At 38.2% G+C, this 24,533-nt stretch overlaps 1 protein-coding gene across 1 annotated transcript; it reads right to left on the bottom strand.

Moving 5' to 3' along the window:
* Positions 1–660: 660 nt before the first annotated feature.
* On the bottom strand, positions 661–5,033 carry LOC110453064. The gene is made up of 2 exons (XM_021501887.1): positions 3,807–5,033; positions 661–3,683 (listed from the first exon to the last, which is right to left on the bottom strand). The coding sequence occupies exons 1-2, from the start codon at positions 4,909–4,911 to the stop codon at positions 2,593–2,595; spliced, it is 2,196 nt and encodes a 731-aa protein (XP_021357562.1). The 5' UTR covers positions 4,912–5,033; the 3' UTR covers positions 661–2,592.
* Between the last annotated feature and the right edge of the window lie 19,500 nt (positions 5,034–24,533).

Raw genomic sequence — 24,533 nt, 5'->3', positions numbered from 1 at the left:
TCCACAAGTCTACTACAATGACCAAAATACGCTTTTGTTGCTTAGATCTGCCTATTTTGAACCTCCACAACATTATATATCTGAATTCATTCTCGCTTTTGGAATCTTAAGAGAAATGCTTTTAGATTATTATAAATGGACATTTATATTCTTTCCAATAATTAGACGTTGTGATAGGCACTTTTCCTATGCTGTACCCGGTTAAGCACTGGTATGTCAGGGCTTGACAAGGAACTGACATATAGCGTACTGTGGGATATCAATATTAGAAAGAGAATGAGAGGCTCATTAGTCGTTTTTACAATATTTGGCAAATTACACAAAACACAAAAGTTTATGCGGCAAACTGAATTGAAGCGTATCATTAAAAGCATCTCTGTGGGATTGTTATTTCATTTAACAGATTTCATATTAACCGATTTGAATCTAACTGATTCACAACTTTTCATAGTGTCAGTTTCGTACAATAAAAATATTAATGGTATAATAGATCTAAATATTATTATAATTTGAACAAAATGACTACAAATAAAGCCTTTCCTAACACAAAACAAAACATGATTGTTATCACTTTCAAAGAAAAAGAGTTAAGAGCAATATTATATTTCTTGAATACCTTCCTATCACCGTTTCTATTATATAAAGAAAAAAAGACATCTCTCTCTTAAAAGCATTTATTTCATTAAATTATGACACCACAGAAGATAAGGAAAATCCTGTAGAATTTCCAGACACATCATGCACATTGTAAATACGAACCGTGTATTATTAGAATCTTATCTCTTGTACAAAACATGTTTTGATGAATCATCAGATGTTAAATGACAAACTGTTATGCAATGCTTACATGTACATGAATAATTAACATTTAAATTAAATCAAAAAGGCATAAGGAAATTATCATATAATTATTATTCTGTTACGGCATTAAAAATACTAATTTGTAACAAGCTTCTGCGTGTTTAATCAATGTCAATTGAGCATACAATTTCACATGTAAAATGTACAATTAAAGCATACAATTTCTATCATACTGGAGAATAATAGCAATGGCCTATACTGAGAACTGGTTTTGTACCTTGGAACATTAATGACCTGCCACCAGACAGACATTAGGACAGACATTGTAGCTTCACAATTAGGTCACTTATATCTGACTTGATATAATCTAATCCAATGGATTCGTTCCTTCATATTAGACAATTGTTAATTTGTTATAAGATATATTAAATCAAGCATTTTTTTTTATCAATTAACTTTGAACGATAATGAATGTCAGTTTAAAATAGCATCGTCTTTCCGTTAAAAATTCATAGATCCACAAATACCAGTCGCTCAATGTTTGAATTGTCTTATTCCCAGTGGTAAATAATAAACACAACCTATACCTAGCCAAGGCAGTGTAAATTAGTATCATCATAAACAACGTCTCGATCGTAATGTATGGAACTATTTAACAGAAGTGATACCAAACACACATCAGGCTTGGTGTACATGTCTGATAGTCGGGACTACTTCAAGGCTTCTCTATTTGACATTCTATCACACTGAAATACCATAAGTCTTGGTTCCATATAAATATAAATATATAGCAGCACTAATTCATGTTTAACAAATGGTTTTCGTAGACTAGTAAATACAAAACAATCCTAATGTGTTTAAAAGAAATGCTGGATGCTCGGAATAATATCATTTTGGTACAAAATTGAAAGCATAATCTGATTCGATTTAGCATTAAGATATACTTATGGTCATATAGTGCAGCTCGTTATAGGATTTAAAGAAAAAATGACCTTATAGTAATCTCTATATCTGTAACAGAAACATTTTGTAGAAGAACGTTCGTTATCAACTTCAGTGTTCACAAGTATACTAAGGTAACAGGAAAGAAACCGTTTTTACTGCCACAGCCTTGGTTGTAAATGGATTTCAGACGAACTAAACTACAACACATGTATATTTTGATTTACAATTTGATTGTAAATACAGTACATTAAGAAAGCGTTTATCACACGGGACGAATACATTTCCATAAGCAACGACAACAAACAACTCACAATAAACACCTTGACATTTGTCTAAATAAATTAACATTTTGATTAATGGTCATGGATAAATGGTCATGGATAAATGCAAAGTATGTGACCTGTTCAGCACCTTAATTATACATCTGTGTTATGAATGACACCAGTTTGTGATGTGTTGTGTCTTAAGACACAGCAGGCCATACAGTTTTTGTTAGTTCGTGCATATCTTAGTTCGTGCATATCTTACTGACTCCTAACAATGTAAATATGTAAGGAGATGCGTACTGAAAGCATATTGCAAGTTAAAATGTCCTTCAGTCCTAATACATATAAGCTGTTGTTTCCCTCATATTTTCTCTTTGTTTATAACTTAACGGACCACAAAATAATTTACCTCAAATATCGTATACTGAGTATATGACTGCAAATTAACGTTGCTTATTATAAACAATGACAATAGGAGACTATGTCGACGGGATAACCATTGTGAACGCTAGGAAACGAAAACTTACACTTGGGACCCTGCAGAATAGTACTGCTGTATAAAAGGTCCGGGACAGTGGTATTAACAGTTCCAAGGAGAGCTCACATGGAGGTTTTGTAAAGACGTCGGCTTTTTCATCCATTCAATTATATTCTGGATTGACAGAATATAAACGTCATTCATTGTACTCAGTTTGTCAACAAACATTCGCAACCCCTCTAAGTTTTTGGTAAAAAATGGATGTGAAAACCAGATATGGCGGAGATGTATTCCAAACGGAGCTTTGTTTGTTTGATAGTGAGATTTGAAATTGTTCCAGAGGAAATTGAATGTGTCGTTAGCTGTAGGGGGAGAGAACATACAGCCGTCCACATAGTTACAGATATATTGATTACGGTAGTCTATGATAGGTGTGTTAGGGACCTCCCAAAGCCCGGGATAGGCAGACTTGGGACAGTCTGGTATCACGCACGATTCCTTCCACCCGTAATCTAATGTAAATGGCCAGATCTTATCACCCGTGTGCTCTCGGGGGGCAGTTAACGTAGAATCGTAAAGGTAACCATATTTCATGACTTTTTCAAACTGACCATCCCCCAATGGCTTTAAGTTTGGACTCCTCCAACCTTTCGGTTTGATGTCCAAGTTACTTAAGTCGTAAAGTTGTGTATACATTTCATCGTTAAGAACATGCTGGTCGTTATAATGTACCCCGTTATAGCCCTTGGATGCAATCTCCATTCCACGGTCCTTCAGAAGTTTAAGGTACATTCTAAACGTACCTGACTGAGAGACAAAAAATGTAGCACTTACCGGACAATTGTCAGGGTTCTTCCGATTAACCGGAAGTAGTTTACTTAGCTTTCCATAAACCTGATAATTAACCGCACCGTCCATGGTAAAGAACACCATTTGTGGAGTGTCTGATACCGGAAGTCCTCCCGGTATATTAGTTCCAGCACAATAACAATCCGGCAGGTGGCAATTTACTTCCTGTTGGCAACTATCGCTAGGTATAGGACCTGGTGAGCGTGGTTTCGTTGTTGATGGTAGTTGTATCCTTGTCGTCGTCGGTGGTTTTGGTCTTGTAGTTGTTGTCGTCGTTATTGATGTCGGTGTTGTTGTTGTAATTGGTTTTGGTGGCGTTGTTGTCGTTGTTAGTTTTGGTGTTGTAGTTGTCGTCGTTGGTTTCGGTGTTGTAGTTGTTGTTTTTATTGTAGTTGTCGTCATTGGTTTCGGTGTTGTCGTCGTTGGTTTCGGTGTTGTAGTTGTTGTTTTTGTTGTAGTTGTCGTCATTGGTTTCGGTGTTGTCGTCGTTGGTTTCGGTGTTGTCGTCGTTGTTGGTCTTGGTGTCGTTGTTGTTTGTGTTGTTGTCGTCGTCGTTGTAGTAGTTGTAGTTGGTTTTGGAGTCGTTAGACCACATCCCCAGGGTTCAAAACTGGAAAGTTCAGAAATTTTAGTCGGATATTTCATCCAATCTAGCATCTGTTTAACGTTGATAATGTAGACCCCGTGGTACTGCATCATGTCGTGTATGGCCCTGTCCATGGCACGTAAATTATTTGGCGACATGAACCAGGCGTAGTGCATGTTGAATCCCAAAGGCGCCCTGTTACCGTTGTAGTGACTGAGGAAATTGTCCATTATGTACTTGTAGGCCTGGGCCTCGGTAGCTGGTCTGTTGTAACAACCGTCAACATAAGCACACGAATATTGGTCTTTGAAATCCCGCAATGCGTTTACAGGGACTTCCCAAAAGCTTTTGTGACTTTGTGTGGGACATGGCCGAATCTGGCAATTATATTGCCAACCATAGTCCAGTGTAAAGGGGAAGGGGCTACTGTCACGCATGTGTGCACGTTTGTTGGTCAGTGAAATGTCGTATTCATACCCCAGACGCTGCAGCATTTCCACCTGAACATCTCCCGCCGTCTGTAGGAAGGGGCTCCTCCAGCCAACAACGTCTTCTCGCTTCGCACCAGCAAGGTTGATGATGTTTTCCTTCTGATCGCGTGCCTCTTGCAATACTTTCGGCCCTGTGTTAATGTTGGTATGCGTGACACTATGCACGGCCAGCTCGTAACCGAGCTCGCGATACTCTCTTACTACGTCGTACTGGGTATATTTGTGGGAGATGTATAATGTCGGAGTTATTGGACAACCGTTCGGATTTTTTCGGTCACGTCGGAACAGGGTTTTGTAATAACCAGAGGCGGATCCGGTCACGGCGTCGTCTAGGCCAAAATACACCATCTGTGGAATATCACTGCGATTCATAAAGTGTTCGAATGTGCTACAGAAACAGCTCGGCAGGTGGCAGTTGACAGCCTGCTGGCAGCCAAATGGAGAAGTGGACACAACTGCTGGCAGGAGAATGAGAAGACACGAAAGAAGATGCATTATACTGATTTTGTAATGCTTACAAAACTCTGTGTACTAATCCTTTAACATCAACTGTTTCTGGCGATAGCTACACACAGGCAGTGCTAACACTCTGCAAGCCTGAAACTGTCACATGAGCCCTCTATGGCAGAATGATGAGAGACTGTGTCGGGGACCTATTTATATAGATTCTCACCTGTAGAAGGTTAACGCCCGTAACTCAGGTGTATCGCACAGGTATTCAGATGTCAACTCATTTCACTTCCTACACATTGTCTGATACGTATACAGTAGCCGCTCTCTCTGCCGTCCTCTCTTTCTGTCGTGCACGGCTCCACCCTTGGGAGTACCTAACATCTGATTGGCCTGTTTCTGTCAATATATAGACCACAATACACAAGCTATGTGGAAAGCGTCTCTTATCTGGACGTCACCTGGTGGGCACCCCAGTACGACACGCAGTCTCAGAGACCCCTGTCGCCATCATGATTGCTCCAAAGTACAAATATGTTAACTTCCCACATAAAATGTTTTAAATTATTACTCAATAACGCAATACAAATATGCCTATGCATTATTTTATCATTTATCACATAGTCAATAAACGTTTTATCAACAAAAAGACATAGGTATGCACCCAATTAACTTCAAATGGTGACAACGCGAAATGAAATAGTTCTTACAAGGAAATGTTAAATATTATGTTACTTCAAGATTACTTCTCATGGTCTACTCTCGATATAGCTCCTATTAAACAAACTTTACAAATGACAATTTATTAGTGATATTAGATATCAGTGAAATATGTGAAAAGAACAGCAATCATTCGCTTGTCCTAGTTAATGTTTGGGGGTTTAAAACAGTCATTTAAAAAAGCATAAGTTGACACTCATTTTCTCCTCATTCGTATACCATTGTTATTTCAAGCTTATCAACCATTTCAATTTTAAATGAAATAGACAAACTACTATGAAAGCAGCTTGACAGAGAAAGAAAACATGTCTCCCAAACAAGCTCTAGTTTGACTAAAATGCATGCCATAACTGTGTAAACAGGACGATAATAGCGGCGTTATATTACATCCGTCTTCATTTTTGAATAATTTAAAAACAGCGTTTCCCTGGAAAAGTTATAGCCGTGCTGGTCGCAGCCGACATGCCTTCTCATCCTGATATTGTAAAGTGTACGGGATAGATAAGTTTGTTAAACATGACTTAACAAACAAGTGCGGTGCCCTGCTAAAGTGACTTGTTGATTTTATCTGCCAGTGCACACCTAAACACAAACCCTCGAGACAGCCAGCGACACCTGTAATCAGCCTCTCCCTAGTAACGGGACCGGACAGCATCAATTCCACGTAACACTACTGGATTCGTAGCTCTCCACAGCAACGGGGCTCACAGACATCCCCGCCAGGTATTGACAAACACTAGCACCACCCTCCCAGCCCTATAGCCCCCTCCCAGCCCTACCTCCCAGCCCTATAGCCCCCTCCCAGCCCTATAGCCCCCTCCAGTGACAGTGCCAGGACTATAGATACCAGTACATACAGTCAACACAAAAACATGGCGGCCCTGGTATCTATAGTAACGGGTGGCCAAGTCGGGAATGATGAAGTCTTCCTTGTATGACGTCATAAGGTGCACGGCGTGCACAGTGACATATCATTAGTAACATGATGTATACACAGGTATTACGTGGACTTTAGAATAGAGATAACAAGGAAAAGGGGCAATTTAAACTGAAGTGGTGATTTTTCATATTCCTACCCCCATTTATATTCTGTATTTAACAATGTCTGGCACAATCATGTTTAACAAATCATTTCAGATATCTGTTTATCATGAATATGTTTACCAGACACGTGTACTTGCAAATTGAGATATACAGTGTATGTTCGGTTATTTTTTTCATAAGTCACGCATACATGTATATCTGTTTGGATATACACAAATAAGTGTGAAGGTTTTTTTCTGTACTTTCGGCTTACTATTTGTATTGTTCTATAAGCAGTCGTCCATTACATGTATCCCTAAATGACGAAAGTGATTAACAATTCTCTTAAATATAATAGCAAACATAAATGCTAAATATCAAAATAAGGTATAATCTAACGACACTCAATGTTAAACTATCTCAGAAAAATGATTAAAATAATTTCAATCACTAAGCCATGTCTCAGGAACAACGAACTTGTTGTGTTTTAGAAAGATAACGCTTTCAACGTCACAATCTCAAAACATTACAAGGCGTTTAATAATCAAAGATAATCATTCATAACGCGATAACGCTTAGCGTTACAGGAGCGTGGACGTAGAACAGTCCAATGATATGCAAGCAGTATATGGTTAAACGTTGTTATAATCGGTCAAATTGCGTCAGATATGTTAATTCGATGCTATCAGACAATCTGGATGTACTTGGATGAGTACATAAGTCTCCTCATCTCAATGTAAATATGTGAAACCAATCAACAAGCAAACAAAACAAGAATACCGAACTGTAAACTAAACCGTAATTAGAACTCAGAACCGATAAAACCACGAACAGAGGAGAGATTTACATGGAGACCCTAAAATAAGTACAGGGAATATAGGACCAGGTGTTCCGGAAGGATATGTTTTCTTCGTTATTGATGATGCCTCATAGCGACAACCTGTGTAGTAGAAAGAAAACAGGTAAGACTGATGATCAAAATAAAAAGCATCGACTCTCCTACCACACAAAGGGATAGCTTATATCGCGATGAAATCATACAGGCGACCATGAAACTTGTCCATAGAAATCATACAGGCGACCATGGAACTTGTCCATAGAAATCATACAGGCGACCATGGAACTTGTCCATAGAATTTATACAGGCGACCATGAAACTTGTCCATAGAAATCATACAGGCGACCATGGAACTTGTCCATAGAAATCATACAGGCGACCATGGAACTTGTCCATAGAAATCATACAGGCGACCATGGAACTTGTCCATAGAAATCATACAGGCGACCATGGAACTTGTCCATAGAAATCATACAGGCGACCATGGAACTTGTCCATAGAAATCATACAGGCGACCATGGAACTTGTCCATAGAAATCATACAGGCGACCATGGAACTTGTCCATAGAAATCATACAGGCGACCATGGAACTTGTCCATAGAAATCATACAGGCGACCATGGAACTTGTCCATAGAAATCATACAGGCGACCATGGAACTTGTCCATAAAAATCATACAGGCGACCATGGAACTTCCTCAACCTGCATATTGTATTGTTTGTTATTTATACTGTAATTGTAATGCTACGTTTATGATGTTTATTTCATTGTACATTAGTCATACTGCTTACATATATGTATTTGCGTTGTTTGTTAATAATGATGAAATTGTATGTGGCTGCTGTTTTGTCATACAGAATTTAGAAAAATGAAGAACGAATGCAAAATTAATGTTTATTCTGATAGATTCCATCCTACACAATGGTTGATATGACTGATGTAACGGGTGTATCACTTTCTGAGAAGTTGATTGTTATAAAGGGTTTATCCATACTTCCTGAGAGGTATACGTTTAAACAACGTCCCTGATATAGAACACGTGTCATTCCGTCACCACAAACAACCCAAACACGGATGTTGTCATAATACATCACAGTGTTCCTAGTTACCACGAATTCTGAGATAATTCCTCGGATGATAAATGATAGATTTACGTCTAAATTTTGTTTTGATATAATTTAGGTGATTAATTAATAAACTTTGGAATGTTTAGTTCCTTATACTGTGCAAGTGGGCTGCAAAATAGATACGTTCTGAGACAGTGAAAATCAGTGTATGTTAATAAGGGGCGAATCAAAGATTGATTTGTTTAGTTTTTTAGCTGGTAGTTTTTCGTAAAACAAACACAATTTAATGGATTTATCATAGGAGGATTATAAATTTACATTTACACTTACATGTATTTAACACAAATATACTGATTTTCATTCTGTCGTTATAGTACATGAACAGCTCTATAATTTGGTGTTACAGTAGCAAATCTCAAATGAATAAATCTTGTCGTTATAGTTGTGATGTTCAAGATAGCTATTTAACATATTATCGTTATAGTATACACTCCGGTAATCTTCAATAAACACGGAATCAGTCACATAATGTAAATACGTGATTTCTTGAAAACAAATTTTGGTATTACCCATTGTTGAGACACACGGGGACAATATACACCATAATGACATAACACAGGCCCAGAATAAAATACAGTGGCAAACCACATAGATATAATACACACAGGGACCAATTATACCACAACGTAAACACATAGGGACCAATTATACCACAGCGTAAACACAAGGTTTACGCTGTGGTAAACATTGTGTTTACGCTGTGGTATAATTGGTCCCTGTGTCTTGACGCTGTGGTATAATTGGTCCCGGTGTGTTTACGCTGTGGTATAATTAACACACAGGGACCAATTATACCACAGCGTAAACACACAGGGACCAACTATACCACAGCGATCAATTATACCACAGCGTTAACACACAGGAACCAATTATACCACAGCGTAAACACACAGGGACCAATTATACCACAGCGTAAACACATAGGGACCAATTATACCACAGCGTAAACACACGGGGGCCAATTATACCACAGCGTCAGGACACAGGGACCAATTATACCACAGCGTAAAAACACAGGGACCAATTATACCACAGCGTGAACACACGGGGACCAATTATACCACAGCGTCAAGACACAGGTACCAATTATACCACAGCGTAAACACAGAGGGACCAAGTATACCACAGCGTAAACACATAGGGACCAATCATACCACAGCGTAAACACACAGGGACCAATTATACCACAGCGTAAACACACAGGGACCAATTATACCACAGCGTAAACACATTGGAACCAATTATACCACAGCGAAAACACACAAGGACAATATATACCACAGCGCCAACAAACAAGGACAAAATATACCACAGCGTCAACAAACAAGGACAAAATATACCACAGCGGCAACACACAAGGACAAATTATTCCTGTATCATGTACAGCGTCCCCACACAAGGACAAAACATACAACAGCGTCAACACACAAGGACAAATCATACCACAGCGGCAACACACAAGGACAAAATATACCACAGCGGCAACACACAAGGACAAAATATACCACAGCGTCAACAAACAAAATATACCACAGCGGCACCACACAAGGACAAAACATACCACAGCGACAACACACAAGGACAAAATATACCACAGCGTCAACAAAGAAGGACAAAATATACCACAGCGGCACCACACAAGGACAAAATATACCACAGCGGCAACACACAAGGACAAAATATACCACAGCGTCAACACACAAGGACAAATCATACCACAGCGTCAACAAACAAGGACAAAATATACCACAGCGGGACCACACAAGGACAAATGAGTCCTGTACCACAGCGTCGACAAACAATTACAATCATCGTTAGTACACAAGGAAATAAACCACAACTTAATTATATAAGGAAATACACAACAGTGTCCACACAAAGGAGAAGTATATGATTATTTGAATATATAATGACAATACTTGTATTATACACGTACATTAATGTGTATAGATGTTGACACTAGTTGTAGGATACAATTATATCATTTATATCTATAATGTCAATATTTGTAAAAAAAAAAGAATATAGTTTACATAGAACAATACTAGTTTATGTTTATATATAAACATGTACTTTTCTGTGCTATCACTGCGTGTGACAACGCCACACAACAGTTTATAAACAAGGTGCTAATCTGAAGCGTATTATCTAAATAGATTATTTTTTGTGGTAAACTAGGCATCTCTAAAATTAGAATTAAAGATAATATGTATAAAACCTTAAATTTACCTCCAATAGCTATAAGGGTATGATATCTTTATCTCTGATATGACAATATCATATGATCAATACGGATAATAACAGGACTGCTTCATCACTGTGAAGCAGTAAAATTTGAGTAATACGTATATTGTGTCGGGAAGGAAACATGCGTAGACCAATCGATCAGATAACATTCCAAACTAACATCAATAAATATCAGCATAACTAGGTATTAGCATAAACATGATTTACTGATGTAAGTTACCAATACATCTAATTATTATTTGGCGTATGTATAATTTATAAATATTTATATCATTTTGAATTCCGTGTAACCGGTATACAGTGAATAAAGTCGTGTGTGCCTCGTTTAATCATTCATTGACGATAAAGCAACTCTGAGTTCCACCTGACTGTTCATATAATTCACCGGAGACATGTAAAGCCAGAGATTCTCTGTACTATATACGTCTCTGTATTGACGATTACACAGTAGCGTATACATTCTCAACTGTGTGTGCACTTCATTAATATTTTATAATTAATACCGGGCGAGGGGATACACTTTGTAATTAATACCGGGGGAGGGGACACACTTTGTAAAAAATACCGCGGGAGGGGATACACTTTGTAATTAATACCTGGGGAGGAGACACACTTTGTTATTAATACCGGGGGAGGGTACACACTTTGTAATTATTACCGGGGGAGGGGATACACTTTGTAATTAATACCTGGGAAGGGGACACACTTTGTTATTAATACCGGGCGAGGGGATACACTTTGTAATTAATACCGGGGGAGGGGATACACTTTGCAATTAATACCGGGCGAGGAGATACACTTTGTTATTAATACCGGGGGAGGGGATACACTTTGTTATTAATACCGGGGGAGGGGATACACTTTGTAATTAATACCGGGGGATGGGACAAACTTTGTAATTAATACCGGGGGAGGGGATACACTTTGTAATTAATAACGGGGGAGGGGATACACTTTGTAATTAATACCGGGGGAGGGGATGCACTTTGTTATTAATACCGGGCGAGGGGATACACTTTGTAATTAATACCGGGGGAGGGGATACACTTTGCAATTAATACCGGGCGAGGAGATACACTTTGTTATTAATACCGGGGGAGGGAACACACTTTGTAATCAATACCGGGGGAGGTAGTACACTTTGTTATTAATACTGGGGGAGGGTACACACTTTGTAATTAATACCGGGGGAGGGGACACACTTTGTTAATAATACCGCGGGAGGGGATACACTTTGTTATTAATACAAGGGGACGGGATACACTTTGTAATTAATACCGGGGGAGGGGATACACTTTGTAATTAATACCGGGGAGGGGATACACTTTGTAAATAATACCGGGGGAGGGGATACACTTTGTAATTAATACCGGGCGAGGGGATACACTTTGTTATTAATACCGGGGGAGGGGATACACTTTGCAATTAATACCAGGGGAGGGGATACACTTTGTAATTAATACCAGGGGAGGGGACACACTTTGTAATTAATACCGGGGCAGGGGATACACTTTGTAATTAATACCGCGGGAGGGGATACACTTTGCAATTAATACCAGGGGAGGGGATACACTTTGTAATTGATACCGGGCGAGGGGATACACTTTGTAATTAATACCGGGGGATGGGATACACTTTGTTATTTATACCGGGGGAGGCGATACACTTTGTAATTAATACCGGGGGAAGGAATACACTTTGCTATTAATACCGGAGGAAGGGTTACACTTTGTAATTAATACCAGGGAGGGATTTAATACCGGAGGAAGGGTTACACTTTGTAATTAATACCAGGGAGGGATACATTTTGTAATTAAGATCGGGGGAGGGTACCCACTTTGTAATTAATACCGGGGGAGGCGATCCACTTTGTTATTACTACCGGGGGAGGGGACACACTTTATTAATACCGGAGGAAGGGTTACACTTTGTAATTAATACCAGGGAGGGATTTAATACCGGAGGAAGGGTTACACTTTGTAATTAATACCAGGGAGGGATTTAATACCGGAGGAAGGGTTACACTTTGTAATTAATACCAGGGAGGGATTTAATACCGGAGGAAGGGTTACACTTTGTAATTAATACCAGGGAGGGATACATTTTGTAATTAAGATCGGGGGAGGGTACACACGTTGTAATTAATACCGGGGGAGGCGATACACTTTGTTATTAATACCGGGGGAGGCGATACACTTTGTTATTACTACCGGGGGAGGGGACACACTTTATTAATACCGGAGGAAGGGTTACACTTTGTAATTAATACCAGGGAGGGATACATTTTGTAATTAAGATCGGGGGAGGGTACCCACTTTGTAATTAATACCGGGGGAGGCGATCCACTTTGTTATTACTACCGGGGGAGGGGACACACTTTATTAATACCGGAGGAAGGGTTACACTTTGTAATTAATACCAGGGAGGGATTTAATACCGGAGGAAGGGTTACACTTTGTAATTAATACCAGGGAGGGATTTAATACCGGAGGAAGGGTTACACTTTGTAATTAATACCAGGGAGGGATACATTTTGTAATTAAGATCGGGGGAGGGCACACACTTTGTAATTAATACCGGGGGAGGCGATACACTTTGTTATTTATACCGGGGGAGGGAACACTCTTTGTAATTAATACCGGGGGAGGTAGTACACTTTGTAATTAATACCGGGGGAGGCAGTACACTTTGTAATTTACACCGGGGGAGGGGATGCACTTTGTAATTAATACCGGGGGAGGGGACACACTTTGTAATTAATACCGGGGGAGGTGGTTCACTTTGTAATTAATACCAGGGGAGGGGACACACTTTGTAATTAATACCGGGGGAGGGGACACACTTTGTAATTAATACCGGAGGAGGGGACATACTTTGTTATTAATACAGGGGGAGGTAGTACACTTTGTAATCAATACCGGGGCAGGGGACACACTTTGTAATTAATACCGGGGGAGGGGACACACTTTGTAATTAATACAGGGGGAGGTAGTACACTTTGTAATCAATACCGGGGGAGGGGACACACTTTGTAATTAATACCGGGGGAGGGGATACACTTTGTAATTAATCCCGGGGGAGGGGATACACTTTGTTATTAATACCGGGGGAGAGTACACATTTTGTAATTAATACCGGGGGAGGCGATACACTTTGTAATTAATACCGGAGGAGGGGACACACTTTGTAATTAATCCGGGGGGAGGGGACACCCTTTGTAATTAATACCGGGGGAGAGGATACACTTTGGAATTAATACCGGGGGGGGGTATACACTTTGTAATTAATACCGGGGAGGGGACACACTTTGGAATTAATACCGGGGGAGGGGATACCCTTTGTTATTAATACCGGGGGAGGGGACACGCTTTGTAATTAATACAGGGGGAGGTGGTACACTTTGTAATTAATACCGGGGAGGGGACACACTTTGGAATTAATACCGGGGGAGAGGATACACTTTGTAATTAATCCGGGGGGAGGGGACACCCTTTGTAATTAATACCGGGGGAGGGGGAGGGGACACACTTTGTTATTAATACCGGGGGAGAGTACACATTTTGTAATTAATACCGGGGGAGGGGATGAACTTTGTAATTAATACCGGGGGATGGGACACACTTTGTAATTAATACGGCGGAGGTATTACACTTTGTAATTAATACCGGGGAGGGGACACACTTTGGAATTAATACCGGGGGAGAGGATACACTTTGGAATTAATACCGGGGGAGAGGATACACTTTGTAATTAATCCGGGGGGAGGGGATGAACTTTGTAATTAATACCGGGGGAAGGAATAAACTTTGCTATTAATACCGGAGGAGGAGATACACTTTGTAATTAATACCTGGGGAGGGGACACACTTTGTAATCAATTCCGGAGGAGGGGACATACTTTGTTATTAATACAGGGGGAGGTAATACATTTTGTAATCAATACCGGGGCAGGGGACACACTTTTTAATTAATACCGGGGGAGGGGACACATTTTGTAATTAATTCCGGGGGAGGGGATGCACTTTGTAATTAACACCGGGGGAGGGGATGAACTTTGTAATTAATACCGGGGGATGGGACACACTTTGTAATTAATACGGGGGAGGTATTACACTTTGTAATTAATACCGGGGAGGGGACACACTTTGGAATTAATACCGGGGGGGGGTATACACTTTGTAATTAATACCGGAGGAGGGGACACACTTTGTAATTAATACGGGGGAGGTAGTACCCTTTGTAATTAATACCGGAGGAGGGGACACTTTTGGTAATTAATACGGGGGAGGTAGTGCACTTTGTAATTAATACCGGGGGGGAGGATACACTTTGTCATTAATACCGGGGGAGGGGCCACACTTTGTAATTAATACCGGGGGCGGGGACACACTTTGTAATTAATACCGGGGGAGAGGATACACTTTGTCATTAATACCGGGGGAGGGGACACACTTTTTGATTAATACCCGGGGAGGGGACACACTTTGTAATTAATACCGGGGGAGGTAGTACACTTTGTAATTAATACCGGGGGAGGGGACACACTTTGTTATTAATACCGGGGGAGAGGACACACTTTGTAATTAATACCGGGGGAGGGGACACACTTTGTAATTAATACCGGGGAGGGGACACACTTTGTAATTAATACCGGGGGAGAGGATACACTTTGTAATTAATACCGGGGAGGGGACACACTTTGTAATTAATACCGGGGGAGAGGATACACTTTGTCATTAATACCGGGGGAGGGGACACACTTTTTAATTAATACCCGGGGAGGGGACACACTTTGTAATTAATACCGGGGGAGGTAGTACACTTTGTAATTAATACCGGGGGAGGGGACACACTTTGTAATTAATACCAGGGGAGGGGACACACTTTGTAATTAATACCGGGGGAGGGGACACACTTTGGTATTAATAACGGGGGAGGGGTTACACTTTGTAATTAATACCGGGGGAGGGGACACACTTTGGAAATCCCTCTTCCTGGTTTGACATCATCTTGTTTGGCGACGGAATGAAAAAGCATCTATTGTTTAATCTGCATTTTTAATTGACCACATAAGTTATGGGTGTAATAAAAATGTTATAATTGTAAGTTACTCTATACGACTTGAGCACCTGTCGTGTGGTAAGATAGTATGTATAGGAATACCATGATGCGAGTGACCTTCACCCTTGACGGGCGGACAGACTGACTACTCAGCAATCCCACGCCCTCGCGCGTTTCAGGATCACGTGATATACATTAATCTTATAGATTTAGTGGTTAAAGCATAATCAGTTAAACCATTATTATTAATTACATTTTAATTGAATTAGCATATCCTGCTACTACCAAATGACACACTCTTAGCTTTAGACATGAAATGGGTGTAACTAAATATATCTTTATTAGCGGTTGGTGAGAGAATACCATACAATTGATTAATTGTGATTTGTGGTAAGATATTTTTCCTAGTAAAAGTTATCAAGATGAATCATTTCATTCTGAGTAGCTAGCACTGTCAAGGATATATGTTTAGAGCCTATTCCGTTGCTTCAGAAAATGAACACAGTACTAGGTATAGGTTTTAAACCTACGAAATATCGCTCCTGGTTCAATGGCACATTTAGAAAGGTTCAAACCGCCATCATGGACACCTAACTTTATTCAAGGACATTCCAATATGGCTGCCACACCAAACTGTATATCTGATCAAACTCAATAATTAAACAATCCCTGTCACAAAATAATCCTCCAATATTTCTCAAACATAATTGAGGTACACGCACACTAAATTTCAGAGAGAGAAAAAAATCAATAACTGAATACTGTAGTATACAATAAAATTATTTTAGCAGCTTCAAAATATATTCCATAAACTTGTATAAATTTCCCTGAAAACCTGTTATTTTAGAATTTTAATGATATAGACCTTAAACTATAATTGTATTTCTTTCAGGTTTGATATTTCATAGACAGGAAATGTATACATGACTAATTCATGTGCTGGTAACTGATTTACAGACTGCACCACTTGTATATTGTAAACATATCACTACATTGCGACCCTTAAGCTTCTAGACAAGCTTAAGGTAAACCATTATGGAAGTTACTTGTAGTTAATTATATACTGATAATATGTGTTACTGGTTCATCTTTGTTTTGCTGTTTCACAGAGAAGACATTCCTAGGGTGTCAGGATCATATATCTATAATTTTGGAGATTCCTATATATTTTCAAATTCCTATAAATTCATATCATTGTTATTTTTTCCCCATACGAAGTTGTTAGAAACGTCCTTTAAAAGTGTCAATTTGATTGTTGTAGCCTTGACATGTTTGATCCACATGTGTCAGTAAATTATGTAATCACACAGTGTGCATTGTAATTGTTCACATTCCAAAAGCTCTGAAGCAAATTCAACAAAACTTGGTAGGATGCATCCCTAGGTGAAAAGTGTATTTAAATTAGTTTAAATAATGGGACTGGACATCTAGGGACGTGGTCATTAGGGGGGATAATTATTCTACACTTTATGGTTTTGTAATAATAAAAATAGCACAAATGCTCATTAATACACATTCGCTTCATGATCTTCATTCTGTCGCATCAAACGTAAGACGTTAAATTAAGTAATGTTCTCACTCCCTGCTTAGTGCTTAGCATTTATGGGTTTTAGCTATTGAAGGACTGGTTGGCTCAGTGTCAGGATAATGTGACTGAATGAAGTATAATAACAATGTTTCTGCGGCTTGAAATTTCATTGAGACAACACTATAAAGAAATTTCATTGAGACAGCACGATAAAGAAATTTCATTGAGACAGCACTATAAAGAAATGTCAATGAGACAGCACTATAAAGCCCACATGAGAAGTCACAAGCAGACAACATCTTGATTTGACCTATAGATTATTTATTTGACCTATAGATTACTTATTTGACCTATATATTACTTATTTGACCTATAGATTACTTATTTGACCTATAGATTACTTATTTGACCTTTATACTGCTTATTTGACCTATAGATTACCTAAGGGTCATAACACCAATATAAAATAAACACAAGACCAAAGACATTAACTCCTGGAGCTACATTTGTATACAAAATATAAATGGGACATTTCTACTTCTAGTAAAAAATTATAAGTCTGCATAATATGTAATCAAACCTGCATGCCCACCTTCATCACTTATGGCATCTCTTCATGCATTTTTGAAAGTATCTATTTTTTTCTATCAGCAAGAGTAATCACATGCCTGGCTGCCCACTGGTCACTCGACACTTACAGACCGATATCCACTGGTCAGCAGTTGGTGAAGGCACTAAATACAAGGTCAGCAACAGATTTATCTAGAAGATCAGCTGCAGTTCACTTATTACAAGCATGAAAAATCAATAAACACTGTTTTAGTCTATTTGTAAGCTGTACTATGCAAGTTCACTATCATCAATAAGATATACACTAAACAGAGAATAAGTCCACCAGCTTCAGATGATAAACATTTGTTGACAAGGAATACATTTTATATATTTGTTTGGTGCAGGAGATAAAACACAGCTTACTTGGCCATGTGAGGTGTTAAGGATTGGAAACCATTTAATTAGATGTACATTTATCATGACCCTTGACAAGGTGCTATTAAGTAGATATTCTGTGTGTTAAATCCATAGGCCTCTTCAAACCATTCACCGTGTGGAAAGTGTATGGTAAGTACAATACATGTATATTACTTATTTTCTTTTGGTTTCCAGAATATTTATTACTCAGAAGAACTCTTTCTTCTCTTGTGCTGGTTTGGCTGATGAATAAGGTGCACTTATTTTGGAGAGTATGATATATAAGATACACTTTATATATTAAATCTAGTACTAGTAATATTGTAATTGCATGTATTTATTACATAATTCTAAATGTATTGAAGCATTATAATTGTTTTCAAAATTTTGATTAATTAAAGGAATGTAATTGATATTTACTGCAAATAAATAAATTTTTACCCTAAAACTATACTTGTTTTAGAGATAATTATATATGATCTGTATTAGCCACCATACATCTGTATAAAAGTAGTTCCAAAATAAATGAGACGGGTTATTTCCCTTAGATAGGGTCAAACATGGCCTCCTGTGACATGATTTACACAATATCTCTAACCTCTAAAAACTAATATGATAATTTCATAGACTTAATTATTTGCTTCAATTGTATAACAGATAACTCAGGGTTTGTGTTTCTTTCATGATTTTTCAGATTTAAGAAAAAATCCCCTTGTGAAATTGTTCTGTGCTGCTATGGACACATATATATATGTATGTAATCTTCTTCAGCTTCTATCTGTGTAAAGAACTATTTAAGGGCTTTATCTGGAATCTACATGTCGCAACGAACGTTTTGATATGTAATATTATAGCGTTATTCTATCAAATTTGGAGTGTTAATTGTTTCTTAAAACATACCCAATAATACCTATTTAGATGACCCTTAAAAGGGTCTTTTTCCTGAATTGTGACTTTTATTTAGCGCGCATTATATTGTTTTCTCGCAAAGCTGTGTCATTCAAATAGATCATAAATACCATACAAAAACAGTTCAATGCTTAAATATACTACTCCGACGACTGTCCCACTAACACAATTAGCATCAACTGCAACGATGTTAACTGAGTAAAGAACACTGCGTAATAATAATTGTATAATCACACGTAAATGTCGTGTTCCTGTTTAGTTAATACACTAACGGTAAACTAACAGCATTTCATACAAGACGATCGGGGTTGTTTCCCTTGAAATGAACAGTTAAATTCGTAAAGATATCCTGAGGGGTTTCAAAAGAAGAAAAGATTATTAGTATAGGTAAAAATTCCTACATGGTTGCAACCGTCCCAAATGGGACAATGATAAGATAGAGCCATTATTATTAAGAAAACAAATATTATATTGACTAGTCATCCTGCATAAATATTTAATGTTCAAAATTACCGTTTTAGTGATCATCTAAAATGGTGTAGCGTCATAAGGGAACAAACGTTTGCACTCGAGATAGATAGGACACGTGTGCGCACGAGATAGATAGGACACGTGAAATAGTATTGACTTGATACTCAATATGTTTTGGATTTACAACCATAAAATGACTATTTTAAACCATATATCAGTAAACTCAACAGGTAGGCATACTATATACATTAGGAGAAAGGGTTCAGAAACTAATTTGGCGGTATACCGATACACAGATAGAAATTCAGTACATACATGTAGATCTATATAACATTGATTAGAAGACTTGCTAACTGAATATAAACTTTACCTTTTATAGCGAATTTTAATGAAAAATGTACGTTTATACGTGATTTACCAATTCTAATTAACCTGGATATCTTCAATACGTTCGTTCTACCACGGACTTGAATAATATAATCTTATTCCGTGGTTCTACGTAGACATGCGTGCTGAAATGTACATATACGTATCTGTGAATATATATAAAAGGGACGTGCGTTATGTTTAGACACGGAATAAATCTAAGCCCGTGATTTAGATAAAAATATGTCGACTTTTATATAACATAGCATATTCTGCCATTACCAAATGACACACTCTCAGCTATAGACATGAAATGGGTGTAACTAAATCTATGTATGTTAATAAATACCAATATATCTATTAACGGTCGGTGAAAGAATATATTGTACAATTGATTAGTTGTGATTTGTGGTAGGATATTTTTCCTAATAAAAGTTATCAAGATGAATAATTTTCATTCTAAGTACTATAGCTAGCATTGTCAAGGAAATATGTTTAGTTGCTTCAGAAAGTGAACACAGTACTATATATAGCTAGGTATAGGTTTTAAACCATTCACCGGCACATTTAGAAAAGTTCAAACCGCCATCATGGACACCTAACTTTATGTTAAAACTGTCCTCTTCGGTAAAATATCTTAATTGTTAACACTGTCTTAAAATATCTTAATATTAATACTGTCGTCTATGGAAACCAATCTTAAAACTAATACTGTCGTCTATATTGTTTTGTGTATGCGTGCATGTGTGTTTGTGTGCTGGAAGCAGGATTGCCTGCTTGTGATAGTGCGGATCTGATGCACCCAGTAGTAGACATCAGCTGTTCCAGAGGGTGGGCAGTCCTAAACATTATTGTTTTTAAGTTGTTGTTTTTTTCACACACATTCCGACTCCGCAACATTTCCTTTTATTTTTGCTAAGTTTCCATGGTGACGGGATCATCTATGATAAAATGCGACGGTAACGGCGATTGGCTTGAAGAAGTTTGTTAAAAAAAACTAATGAACTAGACGAACTATTTGATTGGCTACAGTTACAGACTTTTCTGGTTGTTATAATATTCTCGTCCTTCTACACAGTCTGGTCTTTAGCACACCTGATACCTTCCACTACCTGGGCATGTCTTCGAGCCCGAGAACACCTTAAACTCACCGGAACCCGTCATCATGGTTCGCCTTTGATGTTTTGCGAATGTGACAGAACAACATCCTCCTCGGTTTATATTTTGGAGAATTATATTTATTTATTAATATCTTTTCATTTGAACATCGATGCATCATTACCCGTACAACATGTTCTTTCTTGTGTACGTTTATTTAAAATAAGAATAAAGGGCTCTAATAGTAGCAATTTAAATTATTTGAATTCCATGAAGATGTCTGATGTAACAGCTTACATTTATTTATATTTTTTACAATGCGTAATCTTCCAAGCGTTTAGGAAACTATAGCCTGTGTGGTATGCGAAGGCTCCTATACAAGAGCAAAGGGAGACAAGTCATATATAACACAAGTTACATCTCGGACATGTAAAGGGTCACATTCTCTCATCAAGATTTTCAAGATTTCAAGGTTTTTATTTCACTCAGACACACATAAATGTGTGTAACAAGAGGTCATGTATATATAAATAGTTATAGTGCATGACAGGCAAGCATTCTATATCATAGCATAGTGCATAATTACATATATACGTCTAGTTACATACAAATTATTCGGTGTTCAACGTATATAAAATGTCACTAGCAAACAAAAGAAAAACTTAAAGAATAGAGACACTAAAGTACTTTTGTTAATTTTTGAACAAACAAACTTACACTTTTTAACAATTTCATATTAAAAATTGTGAACATTCCTTTCATTTTATGTTGGTTTGGACTTGTATAAAAATAGGCCGGAATATGTTTTTCTCTTATTTTGACTAAAGTATCGTTATTACAAATATACCAGTATTACAGAGTGGGCATATTATATCCTGTCTATGAATTCCCACCCATCTTCCTGTTTCGATTGTTATTTTCCTACGATATATGACCAAAACCAGTAAATTATTTTGGTAGCATCTTAACAACTGGGTGGTCGGGTGGTGCAGTGGACATCGCACTTGCCTTTCACCAAGGCGGCCGGGGTTCGATTCCCCGATCAGGCGTGAAAAGGTTGGGGTCACGCCGCAGTGAATGACATAAAAAAAACTCATATAAAGACAATAAATATTGGAAAATATTTGTTTCTTAATTGATGACTCTATTAAATCTTAAACCAACCGGTGTAAAAAAAATCTGATATAAAGCAGTTACATTTCATCCCAATCAAACCCGTCTTATTTCCTTGTATACCGCTACCTACAGAGTACAAATAAAAAGCAATGCATGAAGTCATTATAGAACGTTTAAAGAGTACAATATCAAGTTGTCACAAGATATTAACGGTCTTTAACAGCCATAGTGAGTCGTATTTGAACTCTCGCACATGATAGTAATTCTTTCGGCCAGATGGAAGTTGAACGACACCAACCGAAAAACCATATATCACCTTGATGAAACTCCGGAAGCCAGAAATAATGAGTATGGTTTGGTCTCGGAGGGGTGTGAAGGAATATAAACAAACATTGGATAACCTATCGGGGCAATATTTTCCCACTGTCCAATAGATTAGGTCGCGGTGTTGATGTTTATACGTATATATTTGGTTTAGATTGGTTTCTTTGGGTCAATATTGGTTGTGTCAATCTTGAAGAAGTGGACACAATTGAGAACCAGTCCTAGTCTCCCCCTTGTACAGCATTCCTGGAGCGTGAGTTCTCGCCTCCTTACAATCCCTCAAATCGTCAATTCTCTCCCCTCTGTTGACATAGTGGTCAAATACATATTACATAGTTGTCACTTCTAACGACTGTCCACACGGTACGAACAAACTCGCACCCCTATCCTCGACATTTCACACCGGTCCTAATGTAGGGTGTGAAATACGGCTAGTTGTACAACAAAGACTAACATCAAGAAAATATACACCATCACAAAATACAACAAAAGTTGACTGTATAGAATGTGTGCCATTTTGTTTTTCGGCCCGAAAACTCGAGATTAAGTAACTTATGATTCTCGTTGTTTCGTCTTTTTTGGGACGAAAGACGAAACAACGAGAATCAAGGTTTTATTGAAACCGGATTTAAGGTTTTCTTGATTCTCGTCTTTTCGGGGTGAAAAGACGAAACAACGAAATGGCACTTATACAAAATTGTAACAGACGTCCAGTTCAGTAAGTGAACGCAGAGAGCCAAACTTGTTCAAGTCGTTATTTCAAGTAAACTGTTACAAGATGACTTCCAGCAACAGGGTTACGACCCTTCTCGGACACTCTGACGATTCATGAGCAGAGACAACTACCTTTTGACGTAAGATAATTGCAAAGAATATGAAGTAAGAAATAGGGGAATTTTTAGGATGAATATTTTGACGAATGTATTTTTACGAGATGAAACGTCTGTTTGTTACGTTTTCTTTTATTAAGACACTCGCTTCCGTGAACAGATCATCCCTCTCCCGCAAAAATATATAAATAAATAAAAATGAATCTTGTATTGCGACGTCACAATCAGGAGACGTCAGTGGCGTCACACTTGACAATGCCCATTGTTTGTTACTTTTCAGCTTAATCCTGCAGTCTGATTCGTTATTTTAGTCTGAAAATAACAAACAAACAAATCAAATCTATTTCCTCTGTAAAGCTTTATATTTCACGGGGGAAAATGTAATGAAACGCATTTTGTTAAAATATATCTGCATGTCGATGAAGAAGGCCGAACAAAGTAAGAATGTGTTGCCCCATATTCCGTCTTTGCTTATTGCAGAGTTATCTTCTCTTGTGAGCAGGTATTGATTGTAACGTCACTTGTTTGTGAGAGTAACGTCATCAATTTTTGAGAAAACGACGTGATTTTCTCGCTCAAACCAATGACGTAACAATCAATACCTGCTTCCAAGAGAAGATAACTCTGCAATACGCAAAGACGGAATACATGTGTGATCCTTTCGTCCATATCTGATTCATCAAAGGTACTGTACACACAAAAAAGGACGGTATTCTTTGTATGAGTTGTTCCAACACGCGTGTCGAAAAACAGCAAAAGGGGGATGGCGCCTACCAAATGCGTTATAGTATAACAAATGTTACCGCTGTAAGGAAAGGTGTGTTATATAATGTACGAAGAGTTGAACATATGGTTGGTTTGATTTGAACAGCTATGGTCGAGCCAAGTTTTGGTGGTGGAGGACAACTGGAGTACCCGGAGAAAATACACTGACCTGCCACAAGTACCTGGCGATCCACTCACGCCTCGTACCCGCGACCAAGTGGTGAAATGTATGAAATCAATTAAAAACTCTTCAATTGCAATTACTGATTTACAC

Source organism: Mizuhopecten yessoensis, unplaced genomic scaffold (genome assembly GCF_002113885.1).
Source record: "Mizuhopecten yessoensis strain PY_sf001 unplaced genomic scaffold, ASM211388v2 scaffold7087, whole genome shotgun sequence".
In the NCBI taxonomy this organism is placed as follows: Eukaryota; Metazoa; Mollusca; class Bivalvia; order Pectinida; family Pectinidae; genus Mizuhopecten; species Mizuhopecten yessoensis.
This window is presented reverse-complemented; position numbering and strand designations above follow the sequence as displayed.